Source organism: Ostrinia nubilalis, chromosome 28 (genome assembly GCF_963855985.1).
Source record: "Ostrinia nubilalis chromosome 28, ilOstNubi1.1, whole genome shotgun sequence".
Taxonomy (NCBI): domain Eukaryota; kingdom Metazoa; phylum Arthropoda; class Insecta; order Lepidoptera; family Crambidae; genus Ostrinia; species Ostrinia nubilalis.
In genome coordinates this window covers 1,674,092-1,697,450 of record NC_087115.1, presented here as the reverse complement: position 1 = coordinate 1,697,450, position 23,359 = coordinate 1,674,092, and the positions used below count along the sequence as shown (strand labels likewise).

General features: G+C 44.1%; 1 protein-coding gene across 1 annotated transcript in view; it reads left to right on the top strand.

The window, feature by feature from the left end:
• Nucleotides 1-23,359, top strand: part of LOC135085183 (endoribonuclease Dcr-1) — a 77,299-nt gene that overhangs the window by 8,049 nt on the left and 45,891 nt on the right. Inside the window, exons 8-17 of the mRNA XM_063979936.1 lie at nucleotides 1,259-2,091; nucleotides 3,293-3,426; nucleotides 4,348-4,452; nucleotides 5,106-5,238; nucleotides 15,604-16,289; nucleotides 17,486-17,627; nucleotides 18,259-18,364; nucleotides 19,270-19,388; nucleotides 20,929-20,992; nucleotides 22,274-22,418. Of these exons, the coding sequence (XP_063836006.1) occupies nucleotides 1,259-2,091; nucleotides 3,293-3,426; nucleotides 4,348-4,452; nucleotides 5,106-5,238; nucleotides 15,604-16,289; nucleotides 17,486-17,627; nucleotides 18,259-18,364; nucleotides 19,270-19,388; nucleotides 20,929-20,992; nucleotides 22,274-22,418 (2,467 nt within the window). The remainder of the gene's footprint in view (nucleotides 1-1,258; nucleotides 2,092-3,292; nucleotides 3,427-4,347; nucleotides 4,453-5,105; nucleotides 5,239-15,603; nucleotides 16,290-17,485; nucleotides 17,628-18,258; nucleotides 18,365-19,269; nucleotides 19,389-20,928; nucleotides 20,993-22,273; nucleotides 22,419-23,359) is intronic.

Here is a 23,359-nt window from a genome sequence, read left to right as displayed (position 1 = left end):
CGCCGACGGTCACGTGACCCCGCGTGACGTACATTCACAGTGTCCGCTCACTAGAAAACGGATATAAACATACTTAAATACATTTTTTTTTTGTAAATACAAACTTATTATACATATTAACACCCAGACCCATCACAGAAATTAAAATTGAACCAAACCCAAACTTGATGCGATTGTGTCGTTTTATTGCGAATTACCTTCCAGCTCCATCATTAGACCCTGATTACTATATAGAATTAAAGTACTCATCAATACAAAACGAACGAGCCCAAACTCGATGGATTTAAGTCGTTTTATTATAGAGTTCCTATGGCCACCTTCCAGCTCCATCATCAGATCAGCTCCATGTCATCATAATATTGCATGGTCATCCAAATCACATGTGTTTGCGAAATTTCAGCTTAATCGGTTGCCTGGAAGTGGGTCTTAATTCAGCTTGCAAGATTCCACCCATACAAATATGAGCCAGTCACTGTAATATGACGTCACGCGCATAAAATGGCGGGCTGGCCGCCGCCCGCACTTTTAAAATTCAATATCTTGGAAACTAATTGACATATCTAAATAATTCTTTCACGTGTATTTTTTATTTTTAACAGAGAATACAGAAAGCTAAAAAACAAAATTAGTGAACATTCTTCATTGGATAAGTTATTCTGAGTTATACGAAAAGAGCATTGCAAGTTCATATTTTCATAGTTTTTGGACCTTAAGACAAGATAATGAGATGTTAAATATGGTGGGAAGTATATTCCCACTGTTTTATGGGTGATAGATTAATTATTAAATATTATGTTACCCCAACTTGGTGAGTTATCTCAAACTTTTTATTGATATTGGAATTCGGACCATAAGAGATGGGAATAAGGTGAAAAATATGGTGGGAATTATATTCCCGCCATAGATGTAGATGATGGCACGTCAAGGAAAACTTTTATAGTTGTAACAAATGTTATTTTCTTCTCCTTTCCTGTCCAACTAGAATATTTTGTATAGGTAGGCCTCACTCGATAGACTAACACCAGTATTCACAAACATTACTATGAGGTCTCACAGTGCGCGTGGACGCACACAGAACCAATCACAGAGCTCTATTCAACGCTGTGCGTTCGATTTGCTGCTTCACTAAGCAAACATCGTTTGTGTATACGGGCGTAATGATATTTTCAAGGTTGTTATGGAAATTCTTGGGGGAGACTTTTTTCCAGAAGTAAACGTCTTTTGACTGAAAAAACTAACAATATCTCTTATTTTACAGGTCCATATGCAGCGGACAAAGCAGCCTTCTCTTTACTTGCTAAATTGGAAAAGTTGAAAATCAAAGTGCCCTACGAGAGACATTTCTTGCTTCTCTGCCTTTGTACTTCTGTCTTCGTCAAAATCAGAGGGTATGCTGACCACGTGTTCTCTCAGTACGAGTCTGATTGGGAGAAAATCAAAATCTTTTGTACCCCAAAAGTATTGAGATTCGCTGAGATACTACTGAAGTTTCAACCACCGGAGTTGGTGAAAAATACATCTGAAAATACAGCGAAAATGTTGAGTGACATAGAACAGTGTGATTTCGCGTCATTGGGCAACAAAATCGAAGATAAAGTGAATAGCTATGAAGCTAATTTGAAAGATCTCGAAGAAGATTCCAGCAAATGTGACGTCACCGAAAATGAGCCTGATAGTGCGGGAAATAAGTGCGATAGTGAGGGTAGTAACTCGATAAGTGCTGGGAGTCATTGTGATGAGACTTGCTCAAACAAGTGTGATGTTCAAACAAATTCGAATAGTGTCGAAAATAAGAGTGATAGTGCCGGAAATTCGGGTGATAGTGCGGTAAATAAAACCGATAGTGCGGGAAACAAAAATGATAGTGCGGGAAACAAAATCGATAGTGCTGGAAACAAAACCGATAGTGGGCCAGTCGATGGTCAGAAGCCATTCTTCTCGCGTAGGTCTGGTGGTAGAGTGAGGGGTAGAGGGAGGTCTCAGAGGACTAATATCAGAGTGCAGCAGATTCAGCAGAACCCTGACGCGTTGTGTGGGATTGTCTTCATGAAAGAAGCGCTGATGGCGAAGATTATGTTCATGCTGATTGTGGTGAGATTTTACTGGCATTTTTACTGTAGTTTTTAACCCCACTCAAAAATATGTAACTAGATAGTTGCAGTAAAGATTGTTTCCAAAAACAACTAAGATTGAAAATTGGAGCAAACTTTATTTTCGCCTTGTAAAATTGTATAACAACTGCTTTGGAATGAAAATGCTATAATACTACCAAGTGCGGTCTTCTAAACGCATGTATGACGTCCTGCCCACAACTTTGAATAAAAAAAACCCTTGGGCATTTCATACTCAAGGCTACGCAATTCTCAGATACCCTACGTTTTTGTTCTCTAAACGCCTACCATTGAGCCGGTGACTAATAAGAAATAAAGTGTGTGCCTGTGCATGAACCTCTTAAATCAATTAATTATGTTCATTCCATTTTAATTAAAACAGAGAAACTGGTCTCGATGCAATTTTTTATATATGATTTATATCAATACAGCTTGACGTTTCTGCTGTGTTGCTACAGAAAAAAATAAGTGCCACGATAGCCGAACGGTGAAGGGGTCGGACTGGCCGACTCGTGATCCGGGGAACGCGTTTTCGGTCCCCGCCGCCGCTCGACTATTGTGGCGAGCTCACTCGTGATACAAGCATAATTACTAAGCTAAATAATAATATTATTATTAATTAGCTTAGTACGAGTAGCTAACGGGAGTATTAGTAATTTGTACAATAACAAATCTATAGTAATATTATAAATGCGAAAGTAACTCTGTCTGTCTCGCTTTCACGCCTAAACCACTGAACCGATTTTGAAGAAATTTGGCATAGAGATTGAGTCCCGGGAAAGGACATAGGATAGTTTTTATCCCGGTTATTGAAACAGGGATGCGCGCGATAAAGTTTTTCTGTGACAGACAAAATTCCACGCTGGTGAAACCGCGGGCGGAAAGCTAGTTACTAATAAACCACTAAAACAGTGGTTCTTAACCTTTAAGTCATGGGGGACCATTTTACCAAATTTATGTCTTGTCAGGGACCACCTCATAATCGGTCAAAACCAGTTTGCCTGCAAAAATCAGTTAAAAGTGGTTTTAACCAAGGTGTGCAAGTGCACTTCGTGGACCACTTGGAATGTCTCCAGGGACCACCAGTGGTCCGCGGACCACCGGTTAAGAACCACTGCACTAAAGAATGTCGCATTGAGACCCGTGTTGCTCTATTTCAACTACAATAATTCTTCACTCAGGACATGTCTCGCGCGCACCGTTCTCTGTCTTATCTGTGCGCTCAGTACTGCGCAGTGGAGACGCCCGCCGACCCCGCGACGGAGGCTAAGGAGTGCCAGAGGCAGAGCAAGAAGCAAGAGGAAGTGCTAAAGAAGTGAGTTTGAAACTTTTGCGTTGCATAAAATAAAAGTACCTACCTTAATGAAAAAAGGGCTACTATAAAGTCGATAATTATTATTTAAAAGATAAAATTGTTTGGGATGCTTAATTGCCTAGCACGCATCAATATTTGTTACTTTGTATATTTTAAAGTCTGTAAACATTTGAAAAAGAGGCTGACAATTGTGACCGAGTTTCTTGCGCTGCTTCTTCTCAGCACTGGCCCATTTATTGTCCCGAAGCAGTAGTAGGGTTAGCACTGGGACGTGTAAAAGTGCTTTTTAAAAGCCTACTTGAATAAATAAATGAGTTTTATAAGTTTTTATACGGATTACTCGACGCCCTAGTCAGCCTAGTCCAGTGACCGGTCGACTGAATCGTAAGACAAAACAGGTAAATCTGTATTTGGTGAGTTTTTGTGGTTGATACGCAAAATGTCGCCATTTTTGAACGAAATGATTATAATACCATCCAAGTAAAAAAGCGACGATAGCCGACAGGTAAAGATTGCCGACTCGTGATCCATTTGAGGAAAAAAAGTCTTAAGTCACTAAGGGACATATAGCTCGCGACTTTTGGAGTGGCGACCACGGGCTGGAAGACGTAGCGTGGGCAGGCCTCCTACTAGGTGGACCGACGATCTGGTAAAGGTCGCGGGAAGAGCCTGGATGCGGGCAGCGCAGGACTGTGCATTGTGGAAAACCTTGGGGTGGTCTTTGTCCAGCAGTGGATGTCTTTTGGCTGAAACGTAACGTAACGTTATGATATTAATGATTGAAATAACACCCTACGTGCTGGTTTTTCAATCGTCAGATATCTTTTAACTGAAGAATAACCTTGTCATTTTGACATATTTCCCATTTGACTTATTCTTCAGTAAAAAATCAGCCCTATTAAAATAATGTTGTATTTGCAGATTCCGAATGCACGAATGTAACTTGCTGCTAGCGACATCTGCGTTGGAGGAGGGCATTGATCTGCCCCGGTGCAACTTGGTGCTACGTTGGGATGTGCCTCAATCGTAAGTACTTCTATAAATACCGTAATACAAATATTATAAATGCGAAAGTAATTGTCTGTTGGTCACACAGAGAAGTATAGATATAGTTGAGGGGAAAAGAACTTTTTTTTAAGAAAAAATTTATCTATTTATTTTTGGTACTCATTTTGTTATGTTTTTTTGTAAGGCCCGATTTTTGAATAGATATTTTTGACTTGAGCGTGCTAATCTTCTTAGCAAATATAAACTTATTGTATTAAAATCACCCTTGAGTAGAAGATATTGAACATTGAACATGCTCAAGCCAGAAATCTCAATTTGAAAACCGGGCCTTATTTATGTATTTACTTACTGAGGACTTACAGTTATACCTTAATCCTTCAAGGCCCGCGAATCTAGACACAATAGATAATCAATTGTTATGGCATTAATGTATGCCGTCTGGGACTTTAAAGGTTAATGTCCATCAGCAATACCTAAAACTACATTAAGGCAAGACAACTTTTGAACGACATATTGTCAACAAATACATCCGTCCCTTTTTGCTAGGGCTATGTCTCTTCTTTATAAGCAAGCTATATTTGGAACGTGTATAAGTGCACTGGAAAAGGCCTATGTACTGAATAAACTACTTCATTTCGTCAAATTTTTTCTATTCTATTCTACTTCATCAGGTATCGATCCTACGGCCTATGCCGCGGGCGTGCTAGGGCTACTCGCTCCGCTTGCGGCGTGCTGTGCTGTGGTGAGGGCAACGCTACCGACGAGCTGATACACAACCTGGCCACTTACAGGGAGATTGATCAGGTAATATATGCTAACATGTGGGTAGTTGTAGTAGACCAGTCTTTCCCAAAGTGGGCGATAACGCCCCTTTGTGGGCGCTGCAGGCTTAAAGGGGGGCGGTAAGAGACCCAGAAAGGGCCTGGGAGGCGTCATCTACTAGGAGGACTCTTAGACACCGACTGAGCTCGACTCTTGACTACAAAAATGGGGGGCGCTAAAAAATATTTTATTCTCAAAGTGGGCGGTAGACTAAATAAGTTTGGGAACCACTGTAGTAGACTATAGTCTGGTCCGCGAGCACGTAGAATTTCGTCCAATGACCCCAAGCTACCCATCCTTATCGCTCGCGCGTAATGTTGCTGTCGCGCTCGCACACTCACTGCGGGCGCGCGTCGCACAGTCGCGACAGCAACATAATTACGCGCGAGCGATAAGGATGGGTAGCTTGGGGTCATTGGACAATATTGTACGTGCTCACAGACGAAGAAAATAATACTAGCTAAAACACAACCTGACCACTTACAGGGAGATTGATCAGGTAATATCTATGCTAATATGTGGGTAGTTGTAGTAGACCAGTCTTTCCCAAAGTGGGCGATAACGCCCCCTTGTGGACGCTGCAGGCGGTAAGAGACCCAGAAAAAAAAATCGGGACGTTGTGTAAAGGCTTGGGAGGCGTCATCTACTAGGAGGACTCTTAGACACCGACTGAGCTCGACTCTTGACTACAAAAATGGGGGGCCCTAAAAAATATTTTATTCTCAAAGTGGGCAGTAGACTAAATAAGTTTGGGAACCGCTGTAGTAGACTATAGTCTGGTCCGCGAGCACGTAGAATTTTGTCCAATGACCCCAAGCTACCCATCCTTATCGCTCGCGCGTAATGAGGGCTATCGTTTTAGCGCTCACCAGTTAGCGCCACTGTAGAGTAAGGTCCTGTCACTTGCTAGTAGCGAAGACAGTGGCACCAACTGGTGAGCGCTAAAGTGGTAGGAGGACTATCGCATTTGCACTCATCAAGATGGCGCCACTGTAGAGTAAGGTCCTGTCAATCGCCAGGGGTGCCAACTGTTGAGTATAAAAACGACAGCCCTCATTGGGTAGATGGCAGCAATTCCTGGTGAGGTCGAACTGGCTGGCGAGGTGAAGAGACCAAGAAGAAAATAATTTAAATCCAACCCTAATTTTTATGTCATACGGTTTGAAATGGCACGCCAACGTTGAAAATTACAAAAATCCTCGCGAGCACTGTCTCTGCCCGATGACATAATATGTAAGTATTTTTAATAGTCCATAAAAAAGCATTTTGACTTTGACTTTGCACGGAGTCTTCCGACGGCCCTTGGCGACGTATAAGTGCCCTGGAAAGGGCCTATGTACAGAATAAATTACAGTAGAATGTCGATTATCCGAACGCGGATTAACCGAATCGCCAATTATCCGAATCGGTCCTAATCATAACATAAAAAATTAAAACCAAGTAATTTTTGTTTTGTTATGTTGTAACTAGTTGGAACTCTCAGGAGTCTAGCTATTTCAACTAAGCGTTATTGTAGAACTGTAAACACAGTTAATAAAGTTTATTCTATGTGTGACAGTTCGTTTTTAACACGCTTTTTCTTTATTACCAGTCTATGTCCGATTATCCGAATTTTTGATTATCCAAATCGACCCCGGTCCCAATTAATACGGATAATCGGCGTTCTACTGTATTTAAATTTGACGCGATTAGAGATTGATTAGAGATTCCAAAATCTCTTGCTATGCGACTACCCCGTCAGGTCTCCAGTGACCCTATCAGGTACCGATCCTACGGCCTATGCCGCGGGCGAGCGAGGGCTACTCGGTCCGCTTGCGGCGTGCTGTGCTGTGGTGAGGGCAACGCTACCGACGAGCTGATACACAACCTGGCCACTTATAGGGAGATTGATCAGGTAATATATGCTAATATGTGGGTAGTTGTAGTAGACTATAGTCTGGTCCGCGAGCACGTAGAATTTTGTCCAATGACCCCAAGCTACCCATCCTTATCGCTCGCGCGTAATGAGGGCTATCGTTTTAGCGCTCACCAGTTAGCGCCACTGTAGAGTAAGGTTCTGTCACTTGCTAGTAGCGAAGACAGTGGCACCAACTGGTGAGCGCTAAAGTGGTAGGAGGACTATCGCATTTGCACTCATCAAGATGGCGCCACTGTAGAGTAAGGTCCTGTCAATCGCCAGGGGTGCCAACTGTTGAGTATAAAAACGATAGCCCTCATTGGGTAGATGGCAGCAATTCCTGGCGAGGTCGAACTGGCTGGCGAGGTGAAGAGACCAAGAAGAAAAAAAATTAAATCCAACCCTAATTTTTATGTCATACGGTTTGAAATGGCACGCCAAAGTTGAAAATTAGAAAAATCATCGCGAGCACAGTCAAACTACTACGATAGACTTCTAGCGCTTGATAGCTCCGCCTGGTGAAATAAGTAAGTACTATTTTTAATAGTCCATGAAAAAGCACTTTGACTTTGACTTTGCACGGAGTCTTTCGACGGCCCTTGGCGACGTATATGTGCCCTGGAAAGGGCCTATGTACAGAATAAACTATTTAACTTTGACGCGATTAGAGATTCCAAAATCTCTTGCTATGCGACTACCCCGTCAGGTCTCCAGTGACCCTATCAGTAGGCATAGGATGCGCGCCGCGATAAGCGTTTATCACGCCATTTTATCGATTAACGCGACAAGCCCATACATTTGTCGTCTAAAATCATCGATAAGATTTTATCACGGCCCGCATCCTACCTGGTTGGTACCGATCCTACGGCCTATGCCGCGGGCGGGCGAGAGCGACTCGCTCCGCTTGCGGCGTGCTGTGCTGTGGTGAGGGCAACGCTACCGACGAGCTGATACACAACCTGGCCACTTACAGGGAGATTGATCAGGTAATATACATAATATAGGTCAGCGTCAAATAGTCCATAACGACCATAAAGTGGCCAAAAAGTTGACAACGCAACCTTGTTCCAATGAGGGCTATCGTTTTAGCGCTCACCAGTTAGCGCCACTGTAGAGTAAGGTCCTGTCACTTGCTAGTAGCGAAGACAGTGGCACCAACTGGTGAGCGCTAAAGTGGTAGGAGGACTATCGCATTTGCACTCATCAAGATGGCGCTACTGTAGAGTAAGGTCCTGTCAATCGCCAGGGGTGCCAACTGTTGAGTATAAAAACGATAGCCCTCATTGGGTAGATGGCAGCAATTCCTGGTGAGGTCGAACTGGCTGGCGAGGTGAAGAGACCAAGAAGAAAAAAATTAAATCCAACCCTAATTTTTATGTCATACGGTTTGAAATGGCACGCCAAAGTTGAAAATTACAAAAATCCTCGCGAGCACTGTCTCTGCCCGATGACATAATATGTAATATTAGAGGCCGGTCGATCTATTCTCATAAATAAAAGATTGAATACTCAACTTTCACATTATATTGCCTTAATTTAGATACAATTCATCACTTAGCACAAAAGCGCGCGGAGTCAACTCCGCGCGTCCCTATATTCTGACGTTTGATTTTCGTGTGACATTGACGAATTGTCAATGTCACTATGACAGCAACTCATTGGCCACAACTATACCGTTATTTTAACGTTTTAGATTTTTCATAATTAACAGTAAGTATTTTTAATAGTCCATAAAAAAGCATTTTGACTTTGACTTTGCACGGAGTCTTCCGACGGCCCTTGGCGACGCTTGGAATCTCTTGCTATGCGACTACCCCGTCAGGTCTCCAGTGACCCTATCAGTAGGCATAGGATGCGCGCCGCGATAAGCGTTTATCACGCCATTTTATCCATTTTATCGATTAACGCGACAAGCCCATACATTTATCGTCTAAAATTATCGATAAGATTTTATCACGCCCCGCATCCTACCTGGTTGGTACCGATCCTACGGCCTATGCCGCGGGCGGGCGAGAGCGACTCGCTCCGCTTGCGGCGTGCTGTGCTGTGGTGAGGGCAACGCTACCGACGAGCTGATACACAACCTGGCCACTTATAGGGAGATTGATCAGGTACTGTATGCTAATATGTTGGTAAAGTCCGGTCGCCGAGCAGATAGAATTTCGTCCAATGACCCCAAGCTACCAAGCTTGCACACTTACTGCGGGCGCCCGTCGCACAGTCGCGACAGCAATAGAATTACGCGCGAGCGATAAGGATGGGTAGCTTGGGGTCATTGGACGAAATTCTACGTGCTCACAGACCGGGCTTTAGCCTGGCTGACGGCGAAGCGACCAAGAAGAAAATAATACGAGCTAAAACACAACCTGGCCACTACAGAACTGTCCCACCCGTGACATTGACAGGCGCTACCGTCAACACCGGATCGCTGGTTCCGATTTTTGCCATGTTGGAAACCATAGTTGAACGATAATGGCGCCCTCCTGTCAATGAGTTTGGCGGGACAGTTCAGTGTAAGTCATCTATACTTCTACCGATTGACCGCTCCGCCTGGTGAAATAAGTAAGTACTATTTTTAATAGTCCATGAAAAAGCATTTTGACTTTGACTTTGCATGGAGTCTTCCGACGGCCCTTGGCGACGTATAAGTGCCCTGGAAAGGGCCTATGTACTGAATAAACTATTTAAAGACGCGATTAGAGATTGATTAGAGATTCCAAAATCTCTTGCTATGCGACTACCCCGTCGTCTCCAGTGACCCTATCAGTAGGCATAGGATGCGCGCCGCGATAAGCGTTTATCACGCCATTTTATCGATTTTACGCGACAAGCCCATACATTTGTCGTCTAAAATCATCGATAAGATTTTATCACGCCCCGCATCCTACCTGGTTGGTACCGATCCTACGGCCTATGCCGCGGGCGGGCGAGAGCGACTCGCTCCGCTTGCGGCGTGCTGTGCTGTGGTGAGGGCAACGCTACCGACGAGCTGATACACAACCTGGCCACTTATAGGGAGATTGATCAGGTAATATACATAATAATATAGGTCAGTGTCAAATAGTCCATAACGTCCATAAAGTGGCCAAAAAGTTGACAACGCAACCTTGTTCCAATGAGGGCTATCGTTTTAGCGCTCACCAGTTAGCGCCACTGTAGAGTAAGGTCCTGTCACTTGCTAGTAGCGAAGACAGTGGCACCAACTGGTGAGCGCGAAAGTGGTAGGAGGACTATCGCATTTGCACTCATCAAGATGGCGCCACTGTAGAGTAAGGTCCTGTCAATCGCCAGGGGTGCCAACTGTTGAGTATAAAAACGACAGCCCTCATTGGGTAGATGGCAGCAATTCCTGGCGAGGTCGAACTGGCTGGCGAGGTGAAGAGACCAAGAAGAAAAAAAAAAAAATCCAACCCTAATTTTTATGTCATACGGTTTGAAATGGCACGCCAAAGTTGAAAATTACAAAAATCCTCGCGAGCACTGTCTCTGCCCGATGACATAATATGTAAGTATTTTTAATAGTCCATAAAAAAGCATTTTGACTTTGACTTTGCACGGAGTCTTCCGACGGCCCTTGGCGACGCTTGGAATCTCTTGCTATGCGACTACCCCGTCGTCTCCAGTGACCCTATCAGTAGGCATAGGATGCGCGCCGCGATAAGCGTTTATCACGCCATTTTATCCATTTTATCGATTAACGCGACAAGCCCATACATTTGGCGTCTAAAATCATCGATAAGATTTTATCACGCCCCGCATCCTAGCTGGTTGGTACCGATCCTACGGCCTATGCCGCGGGCGGGCGAGAGCGACTCGCTCCGCTTGCGGCGTGCTGTGCTGTGGTGAGGGCAACGCTACCGACGAGCTGATACACAACCTGGCCACTTACAGGGAGATTGATCAGGTAATATCTATGCTAATATGTGGGTAGTTGTAGTAGACTATAGTCTGGTCCGCGAGCACGTAGAATTTTGTCCAATGACCCCAAGCTACCCATCCTTATCGCTCGCGCGTAATGAGGGCTATCGTTTTAGCGCTCCACAGTTAGCGCCACTGTAGAGTAAGGTCCTGTCACTTGCTAGTAGCGAAGACAGTGGCACCAACTGGTGAGCGCGAAAGTGGTAGGAGGATTATCGCATTTGCACTCATCAAGATGGCGCCATTGTAGAGTAAGGTCCTGTCAATCGCCAGGGGTGCCAACTGTTGAGTATAAAAACGATAGCCCTCATTGGGTAGATGGCAGCAATTCCTGGCGAGGTCGAACTGGCTGGCGAGGTGAAGAGACCAAGAAGAAAAAAATTTAAATCCAACCCTAATTTTTATGGCATACGGTTTGAAATGGCACGCCAAAGTTGAAAATTACAAAAATCGTCGCGAGCACTGTCAAACTACTACGATCGACTTCTAGCGCTTGACAGCTCTGCCCGATGACATAATATGTAAGTATTTTTAATAGTCCATGAAAAAGCATTTTGACTTTGACTTTGCACGGAGTCTTCCGACGGCCCTTGGCGACGCTTGGAATCTCTTGCTATGCGACTACCCCGTCGTCTCAAGTGACCCTCTCAGTAGGCATAGGATGCGCGCCGCGATAAGCGTTTATCGCGCCATTTTATCGATTTAACGCGATAAGCCCATACATTTGTCGTCTAAAATCATCGATAAGATTTTATCACGCCCCGCATCCTACCTGGTTGGTACCGATCCTACGGCCTATGCCGCGGGCGGGCGAGGGCTACTCGGTCCGCTTGCGGCGTGCTGTGCTGTGGTGAGGGCAACGCTACCGACGAGCTGATACACAACCTGGCCACTTACAGAGAGATTGATCAGGTAATATATGCTAATATGTGGGTAACTTCCGGTCGCGAGCGATAAGGATGGGTAGCTTGGGGTCATTGGACGAAATTCTACGTGCTCACGGACCGGGCTTTAGCCTGGCTGACGGCGAAGCGGCCAAGAAGAAAATAATACGAGCTAAAACACAACCTGGCCACTACAGTGAACTGTCCCACCCGTGACATTGACAGGGGGCGCCACCGTCAACACCGGATAGCTGGTTCGGATTTTCGCCATGTTGGAAACCATAGTTGAACGATGGTGGCGCCCCCCTGTCAATGAGTTTGGCGGGACAGTTCAGTGTAAGTCATCTATACTTCTAGCGCTTGACAGCTCCGCCGGGTGACATAATTATGTAAGTATTTTTTATAGTCCATGAAAAAGCATTTTGACTTTGACTTTGCACGGAAGCTTCCGACGGCCCTTGGCGACGTCTATGTACAGAATAAACTATTTAAATTTGACGCGATTAGAGATTGATCAGAGATTCCAAAATCTTTTGCTATGCGACTACCCCGTCGTCTCCAGTGACCCTATCAGGTATCGATCCTACGGCCTATGCCGCGGGCGGGCGAGAGCGACTCGCTCCGCTTGCGGCGTGCTGTGCTGTGGTGAGGGCAACGCTACCGACGAGCTGATACACAACCTGGCCACTTACAGGGAGATTGATCAGGTAATAAATGCTAATATGTGGGTAGTTGTAGTAGACTATAGTCTGGTCCGCGAGCACGTAGAATTTTGTCCAATGACCCCAAGCTACCCATCCTTATCGCTCGCGCGTAATTATGTTGCTGTCGCGCTCGCACACTCACTGCGGGCGCCCGTCGCACAGTAGCGACAGCAGTACAATTACGCGCGAGCATAAGGATGGGTTGGGGTCATTGGACTAAATTCTACGTGCTCACAGACCGGGCTTTAGCCTGGCTGACGGCGAAGCGGCCAAGAAGAAAATAATACGAGCTGATACACAACCTGGCCACTTACAGGGAAATTGATCAGGTAATATACATAATATAGGTCAGCGTCAAATAGTCCGTGACACCCAAATTGGCCAAAAAGTTGACAACGCAACCTTGTTCCAATGAGGGCTATCGTTTTAGCGCTCACCAGTTAGCGCCACTGTAGAGTAAGGTCCTGTCACTTGCTAGTAGCGAAGACAGTGGCACCAACTGGTGAGCGCTAAAGTGGTACGAGAACTATCGCATTTGCACTCATCAAGATGGCGCCACTGTAGAGTAAGGTCCTGTCAATCGCCAGGGGTGCCAAATTCCTGGCGAGGTCGAGGCTAGACTGGCGAGCGGTAAAGAGAGAGAGACCAAGAACAAATTTAAAATCCAACCCTTATTTTTATGTCATACGGTTTAAAATGGCACGGCATTTTGACTTTGAATTGGCATGGAGGCTTCCGACGGCCCTTGGCGACGTCTATGTACAGAATAAACTATTTAACTTTGACGCGATTAGAGATTGATTAGAGATTCCAAAATCTCTTGCTATGCGACTACCCCGTCGTCTCCAGTGACCCTATCAGTAGGCATAGGATGCGCGCCGCGATAAGCGTTTATCACGCCATTTTATCGATTTTACGCGACAAGTCCATACATTTGTCGTCTAAAATCATCGATAAGATTTTATCACGCCCCGCATCCTACCTGGTTGGTACCGATCCTACGGCCTATGCCGCGGGCGGGCGAGGGCTACTCGGTCCGCTTGCGGCGTGCTGTGCTGTGGTGAGGGCAACGCTACCGACGAGCTGATACACAACCTGGCCACCTACAGGGAGATTGATCAGGTAATATTAGTGAAACAAATGCGAAAAATCTACGTCCCATTGTGAAATGAAATGTCTTTATTAAAAGACAATGCCAGAAATTGGCGTCTTTTTTTTTTCGCGCGGCCGTCGACCAATCCATGTTTTTTGGTTACAAAATAGTGTAATAAACCAAACTTACTACGACATTTATACCTCTAAACTCAGTCTGAACTGAGTTACGAGCATTAGAAGTTTGATTGATGATTTTACATAGTATAGTCTGGTCCGCGAGCACGTAGAATTTTGAGCAATGACCCCAAGCTACCCATCCTTATCGCTCGCGCGTAATTATGTTGCTGTCGCGCTCGCACACTCCCTGCGGGCGCCCGTCGCACAGTCGCGACAGCAATATAATTATACGTATAAGTGCCCTGGAAAGGGCCTATGTACTGAATAAACTATTTAAAGACGCGATTAGAGATTGATTAGAGATTCCAAAATCTCTTGCTATGCGACTACCGCGTCAGGTCTCCAGTGACCCTATCAGGAGGCATAGGATGCGCGCCGCGATAAGCGTTTATCACGCCATTTTATCGATTTAACGCGACAAGCCCATACATTTATCGTCTAAAATCATCGATAAGATTTTATCACGCCCCGCATCCTACCTGGTTGGTACCGATCCTACGGCCTATGCCGCGGGCGGGCGAGAGCGACTCGCTCCGCTTGCGGCGTGCTGTGCTGTGGTGAGGGCAACGCTACCGACGAGCTGATACACAACCTGGCCGCTTATAGGGAGATTGATCAGGTAATATTAGTGAAACAGGTGCGAAAAATCTACGTCCCATTGTGAAATGAAATGTCTTTATTTTTAATATCTAAATATTTAAAAGGAGAAACTGACTGACTGACTGACATATCAACGCACAGCCTAACCGGCTAAACGTAGGCACTTGAAATTTGGAATGGACGTAGCTTAGGTACCGTAGAGGTGCACTAAGAAAGGAATACCCGAAATTCCCACGGGAACGGGAATAAGCGGGAAAATTCTTTTGTATGAAAAATCTAAACCGCTTAAGTTAGACGCTTGAAATTTGGCACGCAGGTACCTTAGTAAACTTAAAGCTTAGTTACAACAGGATATTGCAAAATTCCCACGGGAACGGGAGTTAGCGGGAAAAAACATTTGTATGAAAAAATCTAAACCGCGTAAGATAGATGAAGGGGGTAAAACGGGACACGCGTACGAAGTCGCGGGCGGCCGCTAGTTCAAAATATTTCTCTTTTTAAAGTAGTTAGTCAATAATGGACTCTTATACATAATACTTATGTCTCCTTCCTTATCCTATCTACCTACCTATCCTGCCCTACCAGCGCTTCAAGACAAACATAAATGGCAAGTACTGAGAAGATACGTCGAAACTAACTCAGCAGACTGTTTGGAAGAGACCACGTTCTAATGATATACCTGCACACTCGCTATTGCTTGTCATTGTAAATATTATGAGAAAATTATTTATGAACCTTGTGTTAGTTGTGATTAGACCGAATTTGAAAAGTCGATTTGAATTTATTTGAAGATTTTTTAAAAGGTTATTAGCAATTTGTATTGTACAAATTACTAATAGTCCTGTTAGCTCCTCGTGTTAAGCTAAATAAGCTTGTGTTACGAGTGGGCTCACCACAATAGTCGAGCGGCGGTGGGATTCGAACCCGCGTTCCTCGGATCTCGAGTCGGCCAGTCCGACCAGTTCACCGTTGGGCTATCGTGGCTATGAGTTGCACATTACTAAAACAAAAATGTATCAGCTTAAATAATGTTCAATTTTCATAAAAACTCAATTCCTATGTCCTTTTCCAGATCATAAGCAGAAAATGCGGGTGCGGCGTTCAAGATGAACCTCCTCAGAGCGAGGAAGACCATGCCGATGTCTTCAACCTCGCCATCAAACCTTATACACCCCAAGAAGCGACATCCAAAGACAATATCACCAACGAAGCCAATAATAGTAATAAAAACAAAGATACTAAAAACTCCACTCAAAATGGCAAGGAAAAACCCATTGAAAATAAAAAAAAGAATGGAAACAGAGATGATAGTCGTAAAGAGGCTAAAACATGTGAAAACGGGAATGATAGTCTAATAAGGGCGATAGAAAGCGTGCAACGGACTAACGTTTCAAGTGAAAATGAAATTGATAGTAGTGTGGACAAACTGAGCGATTTGAAAATAAGCGAAAATGCCAAAGTGAAAACAGACGGTTGTGATACTCAAATTATTTGTTCGAACTGTGAAAACGAAAATGATAGTCCGGGAAAAGATAGTAAGGTGTGTGAAAATATAAAAGATAGTTTAAGAACGGATAATTTATTCTGCAATAGATGTAGTAATATGAAAACGAGCGTCAGTGTTGAGTGTCCGTGTGTTGTAAATATAAGTGATAGTGCTAAAAACGACAGTGATAGTAAGCTAGAAAATGATAGTAAGAAGACTGTTGATGATATTGCTAGTGTTGATTTGAATTCGGCGATCGCGTTGATAAATAGGTGAGTTTTAGAAACTAAATTGATATTGCCATGGATTCCGTTAATATCGTAATAAATTATAAAGAAGTCATAGCACACCTGTGTTACACAGTACACATCTTGTCACACACTTTTGTTACACACAATCTCAAGCCCATGATTCACACCTACCTATGTTATATCCCCAACTTTTACTAAATCACTCACACTTGTCAAACCGCATCCGTCATTATCTCGCATCTCTTTTTATCACACAGTGTTGCTGCTAATGACATCTCGCTCGCTCAGTCCTTTGTTGCTCAATTCCGCTAACTTTATTGTTAGAACCAGGCCTTATGTAGACTACACAATGTAGAATAATCTTTCCAAACATACACTCGGCATCAAATAAATCGCACCTCCCGCAACAAGCACTTTTCAAAAGATGCATCCCCACTTCCCACCAACATTGGTACCATTTAAAAGCCTAATTCTAAACTTCATTTCATTAAAGGAAAGTCTCTTCTTAGAGCGACAGGTAGGTACACTTGAGCAAACTTTGGCTATAAAACTGTTAAATTGGGATTAATCGCTATCCATCTGTTAAAAAGGACACGTAAGATCATTATTTGGTTTTATAACCACAAAAATTGGTCTAATTGGTCCCAGAGGTGAGCCCCAAGTGAGGCCTTGTTTCAAGTCACATTTATGGTACCTGTTAATTGTTTATAAAAAATGTGTTTTTCTTTAAGTTTATTTATTGGGCTTTCAAATAACACCAATATTGTTGGGGCACCATTATTGTGTCGGAAGAAAATCGCGAAAAAGTTCGCGTCGCGGGAGGTGCGGTTTATTTGATGCTGAGTGTATTACATCTATCTTACACACATATAACCGCCTCTGTGGTCTAGTGGTAAGACCACCTGCTTCAGACGCAGAGGTCCCGGGTTCGATTCCCAGTGGGGTCAGATTTTTCTGTTCGGTTTGGTTGGTGGTAGGGCTTGTTCTAAGTCCGCCTGGCTAGCTACCACCATCTTACCTAAGTCTGTCGCCATAACAACAATGTTAACAGCATTGTTGTGTTCCGGTAGTTAGAGGTAAGATAGCCAGTTCCTCTGGTTGAGGATTCCGGGTGAAGCTCGCTTCCACCTTCGGCCTGATCGTCACTTACCATCAAGTGAGATACAGGCCAAAAGCTTGCTAGTTGTGGATAAAAAAAATGTAAATATCACCCACAGATACTGCGGCAAGCTACCATCGGACACCTTCACTCGTCTCGCACCTCAGTGGTGGACGGAGGAGGTCACACTGCCAACCGGGAGGGCCTTCATTTGCACCCTCAGGCTCCCTCTGAATTGTCCTGTCAAGTATAACATCGTGGTGAGTACTTAGACTATATCGCGACTAAAGTCCGGTCGCCGAGCAGTTAGAATTTCGTCCAATGACCCCAAGCTACCCATTCTTATCGCTCGCGCGTAATTATATTGCTGTCGCGACTGTGCGACGGGTGGCAGCAGTGAGTGTGCGAGCGCGACAGCAACATAATTACGCGCGAGCGATAAGGATGGGTAGCTTGGGGTCATTGGACAAAATTCTACGTGCTCACAGACCAGGCTTTAGACAGAAGAGGTCCAATTGCCTACTGGGAAAGCCTTCATTTGCACCCTCAGACTCCCTCTCAACTGTCCTGTCAAGTATAATATCGTGGTGAGTACGTAGACTAATACAGGTGGACAGACGACCTCATAAATGCTGAGTGGAGTCCCATTGCGATGGGCATCGCTGTTGCGACAGGATAGCACTGCTCAGTTCACTTTTTATTTCCTTGTAATATTTATGTGCTATTTCTGTCTTTTTTCTGTATTACGTTCCCTGTCATGTATAAGTGACGTTCATCGTAATAAATGTTTCTTTCTTTCTTTATTTTCTATCTAAATATTGTTTTTAGTGTATGTCTTGTTAGGTGTCCTATTAAATAAATTAAATAAATATACTTCTGTGTATCCTTCAGGGCCACCCGATGCCGAGCCGAGTGCTAGCCCGCCGTATGGTGGCGCTTCAAGCGTGCCGCATTCTACACAAGTCGGGAGAACTTGACAACCAGTTGATGCCTATAGGTAATGTTTAATTATTTATTTTTATTAATGACTTACTTGACCTAAGGACCTATGACCCCTAAAGCCTGGTCTGTGAGCACGTAGAATTTTGTCCAATGACCCCAAGCTACCCATCCTTATCGCTCGCGCGTAATTATATTGCTGTCGCGACTGTGCGACGGGCGCCCGCAGTGAGTGTGCGAGCGCGACAGCAACATAATTACGCGCGAGCGATAAGGATGGGTAGCTTGGGGTCATTGGACAAAATTTTACGTGCTCGCAGACCAGACTATAAAGGACCTATGTCCCCTAGATGGGGCAGAGGGCGTCCACAACAGTCCTCCATCGCGTTCGGTCTTGAGCTTCGCGTTTGATCTCGCTCCAAGTCTTGCCGATCTTCTTCGCCTCGTCTGCCACAGTGCGCCGCCAAGTTTGAAAATCAAAATAAAAAATCAAAATCAAAAATATTTATTCAGTTTAGACCACAAGTGGCACTTATGAACGTCAATAGAAAATAATAAAAAAAGAAAAGGTAGCCCTTATGGGGCACTTTACATGTCTCCTTATCTTTTGGGCCCTTTGCTTGGCGCGACCACGTTTGATTTTTATTAATGCTTTTACTTATATAAGAGTGAACTTCTGTCACGCTCGAGCTATTCTCCAGAGATTAGTTCTGGAACTACTGGTCTGATTTGTAAATATCTTTTTGTGTTGGATAGCCCATTTATCGAGGAAGGCTTTAAGCTATATAACATCACCCTACAGCCAATAGAGACGGAGCAGTGAAGAAAAATGTTGCAAAAACGGGAAATATTATTCAAACCATTCGAAGTCGCGGGCACAGCTAATTGACCATAATTTTAAGTTACAACTTACTCAAAAACACTGAATTTTGCGATGAAGATAATTTTGTCCAAAATTTTCAGGCAAGGAGAACTTCAAAGCAGCTGATTTGGAAGCCCCAAACCCACTGTTGGGCGAGTTAACAGACAATGGAGACGCGCGCCCCGGAACTACTAAACGAAGGCAGTACTACTTCAAACGGGTGAGTGTTCATCATCATTTCAGCCACATGACGTCCACTGCTGAACATAGGCCTCCCCCAATGATTGCCATATTGGCCGGTTGGTAGGGATATGTATCCAGCGCCTTCTAGAAATCTTAATATATACTCAACATCAAATAAACCGCACCTTCCGCGACGCGAACTTTAAAGATTTTCTTCTGACACAATCATGGTGCCTCAACAATATTGGTGTTATTTGAAAGCTCAATAAATATCCTTAAAGAAAAACACATTTAATTTCTTAATAAATGATTAACATATACCATAAATGTGACTTGAAAAAAGACCTCACTTTGGGCTCACCTCTGGGATCAATTAGACCTATGGTTATAAAACCAAATAATGATCACACGTGTCCTCTTTAACAGATGGGTAGCGATTAATCCCAACTTAACAGTTTTATAGCCATAAAAGTTGGCTCAAGCGTAACTACCTATTTTTTGAAGAAGTGACTCTGGATCCTTCTAAAGACACATTTTTGAGGTAAACCCCTTTCCTTTAATAAAATGAAGTTTAGAACTAGGCTTTCAAATGGTGTCAATATTGGTGGGAAGTGGGGATGCATACGTTTGAAAATGCTTGTCGCGGGAGGTGCGATTTATTTGACGTCGAGTGTAGATCGCTCAACGAAAATTGAGGCGAATACAAACAACACATTAGACATTCTAGTTTAATAAGTAAATATCGAATATCCTAGTGACGTCGCTCTTATTAAATGTTTGCAAGCGTGACAGAAAACACTTGTCACGCAAGACGTCACCTGACAGCGTATACAGATACAAATCATTGCTTGTATTGATGGCCTCAACTCTTTTAGTGCGAACTATACCGTCCAACTGTCTCAGTGCCTTACTAGGGCTAATAAGAGCGTGATATGGTGAAACTTGTTATTGCAAGCGAGAGTGCATTGCAACGGCAACTACTACTTGAATGTGGCCTCCGACAGACTGGGTTTTTCGTGAGGTCGCAAGAGTGTGGATATGTACTTCGAACTTCAGTTAACTTCTACGAAGGCTTCGTGGAAGCGTCGAAGCGAGTAATGTAGCTGAAACATTAAACTTTTTATAACTGTGTCTGTTTTTCCCTAGACGGCGTCTGCCTTTACAGACTACTAACTAACTTAAAACACTTGACTTAACCGCCTCTGTGGTCTAGTGGTAAGACCACCTGCTTCAGACGCAGAGGTCCCGGGTTCGATTCCCAGTGGGGACAGATTTTTCTGTTCGGTTTGGTTGGTGGTAGGGCTTGTTCTAAGTCCGCCTGGCTAGCTACCACCATCTTACCTAAGTCTGTCGCCATAACAACAATGTTAACAGCATTGTCGTGTTCCGGCAGTTAGAGGTAAGATAGCCAGTTCCTCTGGTTGAGGATTCCGGGTGAAGCTCGCTTCCACCTTCGGCCTGATCGTCACTTACCATCAGGCGAGATACAGGCCAAGAGCTTCCTCGTTGTGTATAAAAAAAAACTTGAAATGTTGAACCTTATCTGCTTGCAATAAGTTCCATTTTTCCTCGTCCAGACCGCGTCTGCGTTCACGGACTGCCAGCCAGTGGTGGATACGAGCGACTCGGAAATAGACCCCGCTGCTGAGAAGAAACCTGCGAAGAACAAGAACGAAGCTAAGAAAGGTATGAGTTTGTGTATTTCTATTTTCTTTTATTGAATCACATTTTCCGCGACCTTTACTAGACCGTCGGTTCACCTAGTAGGAGGCCTGCCCACGCTACGTCTTCCAGCCCGTGGTCGCCACTCGAGAACTTTCCTGCCCCAACGGCCATCGTCTCTACGAGCTATGTGCCCCGCCCACTGACACTTGATTTTAGCAATTCTGGATGCGGGCAGCGCAGGACCGTTCATTGTGGAAAACCTTGGGGGAGGCCTTTGTCCAGCAGTGGACGTCATTTGGCTGAAACGACGACGACTGCGAATCACATTTTTCATATTGAAAAGGATTAGCCTTTGATTACAGACCCGTCGTTGGCTTGTCATTTGTATGAGGATTTGTACCAAATCGGTGTAATAAATAAATAATAAATAAATAAATAATAGTCTTTAGTCTGTGGGGTGTCTTAGATCACAGTTTATAAAAAAAATATACACTCGACATCAAATAAATCGCACCTCCCGCGACAAGCATTTTCACACGTATGCATCCCCACTTCCCACCAATATTGGCACCATTTAAAAGCCTATTTCTAACCTTCATTTCATCAAAGGAAAGGTTTTTACCCCAAAAATGTGTCTTTAGAAGGATCCAGAGTCACTTTTTCAAAAAATAGGTAGGTAGTTACGCTTGAGCCAACTTTTATGGCTATAAAACTGTTAAGTTGGGATTAATCGCTATCCATCTGTTAAAGAGGACACGTGAGGTCATTATTTGGTTTTATAACCATACAAATTGGTCTAATTGATCCTAGAGGTGGGCCCAAAGTGAGGTATTTTTTCAAGTCACATTTATGGTATATGTTAATCATTTATTAAGAAATTAAATGTGTTTTTCTTAAAGGATATTTATTGGGCTTTCAAATAACACCAATATTGCTGGGGCACCATGATTGTGTCAGAAAAAAATCGTTAAAGTTCGCTTTGCGGAAGGTGCGGTTTATTTGATATTGAGTATATTTACGCAAGCTATATTTGGGACTTTTGGGAATCTAGGCGCATTCAAATTAATTTGGAGCAGAATCTCAGTCGTTCGAATAATTTCTTTTAATACGTCGTACCAAAAACAGAACAAAAAAAAATACATTTTTTTTATATACAAAGTGGTGTACTACCTGGGAATCGAAGTAAACACCTCAAGTTCTAACCTCTAAATGTCAAAAAGGTAATAAACCAATAACCAATTCGTATTATTTCAGGAACCAAACGCAACATGCTATACGCCATAGTGTCAAAGCTGTGGTGCGCGCTTCCTGAACGATACAACACGAGGGGAAGAAGACTGCACGCGCCGCAAAACGCTAGCCAAGCTATAGGGATACTGATGGCGAGGGACGAACCCGAAGAGTAAGTATATAGTGACTATATTAAACTATAGACTCTAATTTAGTCTGTATGACGTGACCATAGATACAGAGGAGCGACCATAGAGCACTGAACGGCAGGCAAACTTATGGCAAGAGATGAGCCTGAGAAGTGAGTATACATACATATAGTCTGGGGAGATCATAGACATGGAGGAGCGACCATAGAGCACAGAGCGATCGTCTATAGAGCACAGAGCATACTTTTGGTGACACACGAGCTTCAGAAGTAAGTATATAGCCTATTTGGGGAGATAATAAACTCCAAACGAGCGTCCATAGAGCACAGAACGCAAGTGCGACCATAGACACTAAGTGGGCGTCCATAGAGCACAGATCCGTCCTTCTGGCGACATACGAGCTTGGGAAGTAAGTATATAGCTTGTCTGGGGAGACCATAGACACTGACCAAGCGTCCATAGAGCACAGAACGCTAGTGCGACCATAGATACTAATCGGGCGTCCATAGAGCACAGAGCATCCTTAGGGACGAACCTGAGAAGTTAATATATACTCTGTCTGGGGAGACCATAGACACAGACCGAGCGTCCATAGACCACAGAATGCTTTGGCTCGCAACATGCTGTCCGCCATAGTGTCAAAGCTATGGTGCGCGCTTCCTGAACGATACAACACGAGGGGAAGAAGACTGCACGCGCCGCAAAACGCTAGCCAGGCCATAGGGATACTTATGGCGAGGGATGAGCCCGAGGAGTGAGTATACTAAAGCCCGGTCTGCGAGCACGTAGAATTTTGTCCAATGACCCCAAGCTACCCATCCTTATCGCTCGCGTGTAATTATATTGCTGTCGCGACTGTGCGACGGGCGCCCGCAGTGATTGTGCGAGCGCGATAGTAACATAATTACACGCGAGCGATAAGGATGGGTAGCTTGGGGTCATTGGACAAAATTCTACATGCTTG